The sequence below is a fragment of the Hyperolius riggenbachi genome, chromosome 2, assembly GCF_040937935.1.
Source record: "Hyperolius riggenbachi isolate aHypRig1 chromosome 2, aHypRig1.pri, whole genome shotgun sequence".
NCBI lineage: Eukaryota > Metazoa > Chordata > Amphibia > Anura > Hyperoliidae > Hyperolius > Hyperolius riggenbachi.
The window spans coordinates 241,750,751-241,759,673 of record NC_090647.1 but is presented as its reverse complement, the minus strand read 5'-3'; the positions used below and the strand labels follow the sequence as shown (position 1 = coordinate 241,759,673).

The following is an 8,923-nucleotide window of genomic DNA, read 5'->3' as shown; positions in this document are numbered from 1 at the left end:
GACGCCCAACAAATGAAATATTTTATTACGAAGGCATATTTTGGCTCATGCTTTTTCTCTTCACAATCGAAAAATATAAGTGCACTGGGTTGTTGCTCCCATGTGTTTACATTACACAACAACTATGTAGTGGGCACACAATGCCCCACCATATGAATTAAACAGTTATATTCTCTTTCTTGTGACTCCTACTACTAGTAAACATTCCACCAATATGCTGGCAATTATTTCTTCTACTGCTATCTGGTGTGTTATTTATTCCTGGAAGAACTTCTCGTTATCATTGTTCGAGAACACGGAACTGGACCCCTGCGAATCTTCAAAGATCTGTTAAGAAACCGAAAAACAGAAGGCAGTGCAACAGATGGCGCAAGCTCATGGTCCTCTGTGCCAGCAGACACCTTTGGACAATCTAGTTTTCTCAAGGAGCCAGTAGGTCTGTCTAAAGGCTTCATGCTTAGTACCCAGCTCCTACAATGTGAACGTATCCAGTCCTGTATTTCTGGCTCAGTTCTTGCCTGATGCTGAGCATGGTGTCTGGAATCTATGAATGCCACTGCAGTCACTTTGCTCATTACTTCCTTGCTTTTCTTACAGAGCAGATCCATAAACACTAACCCGCCATACCCATGTGCAATAAAAGAGACATTTCCTGCAGCACTTTTAGATATAAAGTGGTCCCAGACATAACTGGTGTGCTCTTCAGGAGAACTGCAACATCTTTTGGGAAGGATACATTTCTGTTGCCGTACAATAAATCCATCCTCGTCCATGGAGTCTATAGGACACGACTGCTCTTCTGTTTTCACCACGCTTTGTGGTTCTTCCTTCATTTCCACAAAATTGTCATTAGGATTTAACACAATTACAGATCCATTGTCTCGTAAGGCAGCCTTAATATATGGTATCTGTGTCCCTTTGTCTAGCGAGTGATGAAATATTGCTTTTTGTTCCCATTGGCCAGCTCTGACCACCCCACTGTCTTGAAGCAAGACAAATAAGTTTGTCTGCATACTCAGCAATTCTTTACTCATGAAGAAGAAAGACTTCGGCTCATCATCTGTTGCATCAAGTGGAAGGTAAATTCTTTGAAGGTTGCAGTTTTTCTCCAGGAGCTCGTTAACGTACAGAGTGATCATATCACCAATGACTTTGTAACGTCTGTGGTTCCTCTCATGCTCATTTTTGTAATAATTATAAATGAAAGGTTTATTGGTAACTACATGTCTCAATTCCCCTCGCTCATTGAAGTAATACTGCAGGTCCTCAAATTGCTGTGTGATTTCAACGCTTTGTTTGAACTTCATCAAACCTTCCATGGTCGCTAAAAGAAAGGACAATAATTAAGTATTGTCATGCAAAAATCCTTTTATTTTCACTACATACCCTGTTCACTGTGATTAAAGAAGAACAGTAAATTATTAAGTATACCCACTTCTACCTTAATTATCTTGGTTTTGGCATCAAACACTTTCTATATCTACCATATATATGTATATTGGTATGTGATCTTGTCCTCCCGGAGAATTGTAGCAGTCCACAGTGATTCACCTTGACAGCAGTAAAGAAGTTATGTCAGTATATCTGATAAATGTAACAATGTAAATCATAGCAAGGAAACCAGTTCGGCCTATCTGGACAAATGTACTCGTCCAGATAGGCTCTGCTGCTCCCGCCGCGTGGTGCGCGCGATCGGGCGCACTCCCGCCGCTAGCCCCAGGATCAGTGAATGGGAATTCTCATTCATCGATCTAAGTCCCCTGGAGAAATACCGACGCTTTCTATTCAGAGAGCGCGGTATTTCTGCCCCCAGGAAACATCACCTTCTTCTTTTTAGTTCCTGGATGCGAGATCGTTGGCATCCAGGACTTTTTTGACTGTAAACTGCACCCACATACATTTTTTATTAAACAATTATGTTATTTTACAAGTAAAATAAGCTGTTTCCCTCCCACACCAAAAATTACCCAAATACATTGTTTATTAAAAAAAATGCAGTAAAAAAAAAAAACAAACAAACAAACATAAATAGTTACCCAAGGGTGTGAACTTTTTAAATATGCATGTCAAGAGAGTATGTTATTATATTAGGTCCCAATCCCAATCTGGCAGCATGCTTCATTTGTGTGTACAAGGCTTTAAAGTATACGAATTGATAGAAAATATAAAATTCCCTCATAAAACTTGTCATTGTGTAGTTATGCATGGTAATGTATTGCTTATGTCTCAAGTAGGAAGCAGAGATGATCAGAGAATTGCAGATGTTTCTGAGATTGATCTGAGACATATCTATCCCCCTATGAGTCCTATAGGGGAAAAAGGTTATTGTATTGTTTCCAAATTGATGCAGAGTCAGTAAGCAGGATACAATTAGTTAATCACATGCACTTAAGGTACCCATACACTGGTCGATTTGCCATCAGATTCGACCAACAGATAGAACCCTCTCTGATCGAATCTGATCAGAGAGGGATCGTATGGCTGCCTTTACTGCCAATAGATTGTGAACCGATTTCAGCCTGAAACCGTTCACAATCTGTGGTGGTGGTGGTGGTGGTGGTGCTGCTGCTGCCGCTCCCCCCCCCCCCCGCATACATTACCTGCTCCGCCGGCGCCACTGCCCCCGGTCACCGCTGCTCCGTCTCCGCGCTGGTCTCCGAGTCCAGCATGCTTCACTTCTTCCTGCCCGGCAAGAAGTTTAAACAGTAGAGCGCCCTCTACTGTTTAAACTTCCTTCCGGGCAGAAAGAAGTGAAGACCCGGAGACCAGCGCGGAGACGGAGCAGCGGTGACCGGGGGTAGTCACGCCGGCGGAGCAGGTAATGTATGCGGGCTCTATTGCGTCGGTCACTCGAACGCCGCTAGCGACGCGCTCCCTACCCGCGGGCGATCGGCGGGATAGATCGAAATTCGGCGTGTAGCGGGAACGATGTGACACCAGATTCGATCCGTGATCGAATCTGCTGTCGATCTGGCGGGAATCGGCCTAGTGTATGGCCAGCTTTACAGTTGATGGCTTGGATCTCAATCTGCATACAAATGGCAATCAAATTAGCATCTCTTTAGTCTTGTCTAGTGGTGGGTTTTTTCTATAGTACAATAAGTCTGGCAAAAGGATTGTGGTTTGATTACAGTTGATCACAGACAGAAACCAATTAGCTTGGTGCGCAATGGGTGTTGGTCCTAATGCTAGGTACACACAATGAGATTTTCTGTCAGATTTACTGTCAGATCGATTATTTCCGTCAGGTCCAATCTGATTTCCGATGGATTTTCCGATCACCTCTATGGAAAATCAATCGGAAAACGGACCGGATCGGACCTGTCGGAAATAATCAATCTGACAGTAAATCTCATTGTGTGTAGCTGGCATTAGTTTTAAACATGATTAAAGTGGACCTGAATTTAGAACTTCCTCTCTGCTCTAAAAGATAAGCAACAGTATAATAACCTTTAAAGAAAAACCTCTCTGTTACAGCTGATACAAATCCTGCAATAAATCAGAAGTTTGTCTACTTCCTGCTTTCATGGAAGTAGACATAGACCTTAACAAAAGCAATAGAATAATACATCTTCTAAAAGCAGCTTACTAACACTCAGAGACTGATCGTACTGGCATCACAAGTAGTACCTTTGTCATTGAATCGGCCAGTAAAGTGTTTACAAAGCACTGCCCATAGTAAGTTTCTTTTACTTACATAGTTGAATCAGGCCCCTCCTCTTGATTTCTTCAGTTCTGTGACTTTTTTTTTTTTTTTTTTGCACCTAGCAAGCAAAATCAGACTCAAAATAATTATCTGAACCTTTTTACTTGCTAGATGCTAAAAATCTGACAAAAAGGCACAGAAATTTGAGATAACACATTGGGAAAAATGTATGTACCATAGTAGGTATGAGCGAGCATAGTTTTGCAAGAAGCAAAGCTGTACCCGCTCGCATCCGAGTTGGGGGCTGTACGACATCTGCTCCAAGATGCGCCCCCACCCCAAACAATACCTGTTTCAGGTTTGGTTTTCACTTGCGCTGGATCACGTTTGGCCAGTGGGAGGAGACCGCTCCAATGGTCTGCTGTAGCCCGGGGCAAATGCATTACCACCACAGGCTACATGGGGAGCGCATCTGCTCTTCTGAGATTATCGCAGACTGCACAGAAGTGCGGCCTACTTACCATAAAAGATCCAATGAATCCGTTGCAAACTGACAAGTGTGAATGTCTCCTATTTATAAAATAGAACCCAGAAGACAGAGGCGCTATACGTGCTACCTGAGAGCTACTGTTTGTCCCCTGTTTTATTGCCTGATGAAGCGGGCTTGGTCCTGCGAAACGCGTTGCATCTATTGGGGTACTAATAAAGTGTTTATGTCAGACAAGTAGTCTAGTCTGCTTTCCACCACTGCCTCCCCAGCATATTTTAAAACTTTTAATTGTTTTTATTCTGCTGGCGTCTCTGTTCATCAAAGTCATTATAGTGTCCACACTTGGTGGAAGGGGGACCCACCCCTACCTTTTCTTCTATCTACAGAGAGCGACTTCTTAACCCTGAGCGAGGACAGGTCTAATCTCCTCACCTGCATTCACAGTGGTTGCCTCAGCGGTAACCCTTGTTTGTGAGTATAACCTTCTCACATTACATTAGTCACTATTGTTCCGAGCATACTACACCATATTGGGCTCTCGGTGTCTTTTTCTTATATAAAATAAAACCCGTTCACCATCAGTTTTGCATCGAGCAAAGAACGACAAAAAATTCTGTTCTCAGCTCAAGTGGGAATATAGCCTCACTGCTCCTGATGTGAAGGAGGATGTATCACGAGGATGAAGCACAGCGTGGAGCAGATGTCACACAGGTAAATTAACCCTCTCTGCTGCAGCCCCCATCTTGGACACAAGCAGTTAGGCTACATACACACTGTAAATCGCCAGCGCTTTTCTAAGCGCTGAGCAATTTTTAAAATTGCCTTTTCCTGTACTGCATAAAGCACTTTAAAGAGAACCAGAGACAAAGCACCCTCATGTATTTTATTACATTTATCAGTGGGAATGTGACAGTAAACACCTACCCTGCTTTTAGTTTCATTCTTATCTGCCTAATTAGTCTATTATCAGTTGTGATAAGAATCCTCGACTGGCTCAGTCTAGGTTTGACCTGGAATCATTATAGCTGAGTCACTCTTCTGTGGAGTCTTTTCAAGCCCAAGCCTGCCATCTCCTGGCTCAAATTTCCTGCTTTGCATACTGAGAGCTGTGATGACATGGGAGGGGGTGCTGCTGCTGAGAGAGAATCTCTGAAACAGACACGTGTGGCTGCAAGCCTGCAATATGATCTGTGTGCTCTCAGCATAGATACTGATGATGACTGCAGTTTCATTCCTATGAGAGAGACTTCCTACAGGGAGCTGCACATCATACCAAAATGAAAGCACACAGATGAAAGGCTGCAGCCTTTCTCATATAGTCTAGATAGCAGCCTAGTCTCATATAGCCTAGACAGCACATCCAGAACAACTCATAACCCGGAAGCAGAAGGGATTTGAGCTGGCGGCCATATTTGATTTTTCCTGGAGCAATATTGGATAAAAAAACACTAAAAAAGGCACACCAGAGCAGCGAAATTATCAGGTAGAGCATTTATTCTTTACAAGCTATTGACTGATATGTTTATTTTGTGTGAAACGTTCATCTCTGGTTCCCTTTAAGCACTTTTGCAGAGGGATTTTTTCTTTTACTTCCTGACATCAGATGTGAACACTCTCATAGGGATTCATTGCACAAGCGCTTCGCCGGCACTTAAAAAATCCCCAAAACACTCTAGGTGTGAACAAGCCCGTACAGTTTTGCTGCTCACTAAACTGCTCCTTATCCATATACTATAAGCCTTATATTTTTCTCACTTTACATTATACCTTTTTGATCACCAACCAGTGTTGAGCTAAAAATAACTTTTTCTGAAAGTGCAGGTTGACTCTTTTGGAAACAAAAGTTATAAAAGATACCTTCCCAAAGAAAGTTTCACAAACATCTTTTGTTTGTACAGCTGAAACTACTTTAAAGCCATCTTTTTCACTTCAAGTTTCTCTGTATCTGTGAAGAGTGTACAGCACTACCAAACTGATCCTTAACTGTTTCTCAAATGTAAACAATCTCTGTTCAGGGAGCCCAAATGCAATTCCTTAATTTAGGGTGTGTTTACATTATGCGCATTGCGGTGCATTATAACGGCACAACAAGGCGGTTTACTAGTCCCACAAGGGCACATTGACATCTGTGCATTGCCTACATGGTGTGTTGGATTACACTGTAATAAAAGTGAGCCAAGATGTGCAGAACTGGAAAACGTATATGTTACTCCCATATTGGAAATCAATGCAATAAGGTACCGTTGTTGTGACTTGTGTGTTGCTGGGAGACATTTTTTAAATCAAACTTTTTGGAATCCAAGTTTTTGTCTGCAGCAAGTGTGAGATATCACTTAGGAACATTGCCACAACAAGTCATTTTCAAGAGGAATGATAGCAGACCAATAACTCAGAGACAGCAATGACCGAGGCTAGAAAGACGTGGGATAACAGTGGGTCAGATGAGATACGGTTAAATTAACCCTCCCTGCTGCACTCCCCATCTCGGACACAAGAGGCTACAGTTTTGGTTCTCACAAAACTGTCCTGACTCATCCTTATACTATAATCCTTATATTTTTCTCAATTCATCCCTAAAAATAACCGTTCCTGAAATAGTACTTACCAAGGAGTACATTTGAAATCGGCGTCAGTAGACTTGGGCGCAGGATACAGCCAGTATATGGCTGATCCTGTTTCTGCACAAGTCCGGGCCGTTTTAATTACTATTCCCCCTCCAGGCCGCCATGGATAGTGGGGGAATGAATTAATTTGGCTTCCAGCGATTGCTGGAGGCCGAATTATTGCGTTTTTTAAGCAACCTCGGCTCCGTCTTCTGACGGAGCCGACGTTACTCACTGAGCGCTGCAATAGGAATGATTCCTATTGAAGTCTATGGAGGCGCCGGCTGCGCCCAAATCTAGCAGCGCTGAAAAGCACTGCTCTGCTTACCAAGGTAAGTATCTGATTCTCTCCCCAGCAAACTCACAGGTTTGCTTTAATCATGTAAACTCAGGTTTATGGGTATTCTAAATAGATGTATTTATAATATATATTGCACCCACAGCATTTTAAATAGAAAGTACAACAACATTACCTAGTTAAAGGATAGCTGTAGTGAGAGGTATATGGAGGCTGCCATATGTATTTCCTTTAAAATACCAGTTACCGGGCTATTCTGCTGATCCTCTTCATCTAATACTTTTACCCATAGACCCTGAACAAGCATGCAGCAGATCAAGCATTTGACATATTTGTCAGATCTGGCAAGATTCGCTGCTTCAGGTGTGATTCAGACACTGCTGCAGCCAAATAGATCAGCAGGGCTGCCAGGCAACTGGTATTGCTTAAAGGGAAATAAATATGGCAGCCTCCATATACTGCTCATTACAGTTGTCTTTTAAACTTGACCCAATCTTGAAAATGTCTGATAAGTGGGTTGCTAAATCAAATTCAGGCTACCACATCATTAAAACACAGTAGCAAAAACGCACACAATTTTTGTTTGTGATTCTGGGGCAGATACTGCCTGGGCATACATGTAAAAAGGGGTGCTAGAGATAGCCACTTTTATGATACCAGTAAAATTCCACATATTCTACTGTTTAATTATGACAGTAAAGTAACAGTAATCTTTATGAATACTTTACTGTGACCTAACCCTACTCTCGCACAGAACCCTCCCTCTACCGATGCCTAACCCTAAAAACCCCTAGTGGTGCCTAATCTTACAATCTTACCCCCATGATGCCTAGCTTTAACCCAACTTCGGGCGCCCAAATTACCCAGTTCACTGCCAGGAATACTTGCAATCATGAAACATGGAATCCAGAATGGCACAGTGGTAAGAAAAATGGGGGGGGGGGGGGGGAGGCTACATGACCTATTAAGGGGGTAGGGGTGAGTGCACTATATATGCAAGGAGGCCCTTATAACTCCACATTTTATCTTGTATTCACTTTAAAGTTGATGTAAATAGAAAAAATATGTAGTCCTGTGCTAATGCATTTCCCTGTATTTCCTATGCTGCTCTCCGACAATAGTGAAACGTTGCAATTTATATTCATTTTATAAATGCACCCCGAAAGTGAAGCGACTCCCAACTTGTTGCTGCTCCTGGGGCCCTGTGTGCGCCATTACCTAGCTCTGCTTTCCTACTGCACAGTGTACATAACCCACACTCACTTCCGCGCTGACTCGAAACCAGGTCACGTGAAAATAGCGGACATGGAGCTCTTGTCATGTGACTTTGTCCTCTCAGCGACGTCACATCCGCCGGTAACGCTGTAGTAGTACTGGGAGGGGGAAGAGGAAGAGGAGAAGGTACACGCAGTAATAAGGAGATATTTGCAGTGCAGCTCGTCGTGATGGTGACATGTCTTTGACAGGAATGCAAATCCTGAAGTAGCAAAGCTATAGCGCTGCAGTAGTAGATGACATCGCAAGTCGCCATTTGCAAGGTATGCTGTGGATCATCATTGCCCAGTATTGCATGCTGATCTAAAGTGTGTGCAACATGTAAGGTGACGCTAGTCAACATAAATCGGCTCTCGGTGCACGTATTGCCGACAAGCGATCTAGGATATGCTGCTCAGATTACGATGTGTTATGCAGTTGATGTACGTGACTATACTTGCAGAAAAAAAAATCCATCGACAAATAGTTATAAAACGATGAGGGGTTAGAAATCTGAATGATTAAACTGCTTTTATACAGTTTGAATATTTGTTGTTTTTTTAACTATGTGTAGGCTTTTTAATTGTACACGTAAGAGGGTTTTTTTTTAATAATGCCCTTATATTCCTTAG

General features: G+C 42.6%; 2 protein-coding genes across 6 annotated transcripts in view; one reads left to right on the top strand and one right to left on the bottom strand.

Annotated features, from left to right (window-relative positions):
- Positions 1-8,364, bottom strand: LOC137544261 (putative protein ARB2BP). Of its 4 annotated transcripts, none has more exons than XM_068265312.1 (2): positions 8,301-8,364; positions 1-1,324 (listed from the first exon to the last, which is right to left on the bottom strand). In XM_068265312.1, exons 1-2 carry the CDS (start codon positions 8,356-8,358, stop codon positions 252-254), a joined length of 1,131 nt encoding a protein of 376 aa, XP_068121413.1. In that variant the 5' UTR covers positions 8,359-8,364; the 3' UTR covers positions 1-251. The 4 variants fall into 4 exon arrangements, with proteins under 4 accessions (XP_068121413.1, XP_068121414.1, XP_068121416.1 ...); XM_068265313.1 differs by having other exon boundaries at positions 8,256-8,322; XM_068265315.1 differs by lacking the exon at positions 8,301-8,364 and adding an exon at positions 3,698-3,718.
- A 37-nt stretch (positions 8,365-8,401) lies between these two features.
- SENP7 (SUMO specific peptidase 7) overlaps positions 8,402-8,923 on the top strand; it is a 90,805-nt gene continuing 90,283 nt past the window's right edge. For both annotated transcript variants that reach the window (XM_068268437.1, XM_068268436.1), the window contains exon 1: positions 8,402-8,575. The gene's annotated coding sequence lies outside the window, so the exon portion shown is untranslated. The remainder of the gene's footprint in view (positions 8,576-8,923) is intronic.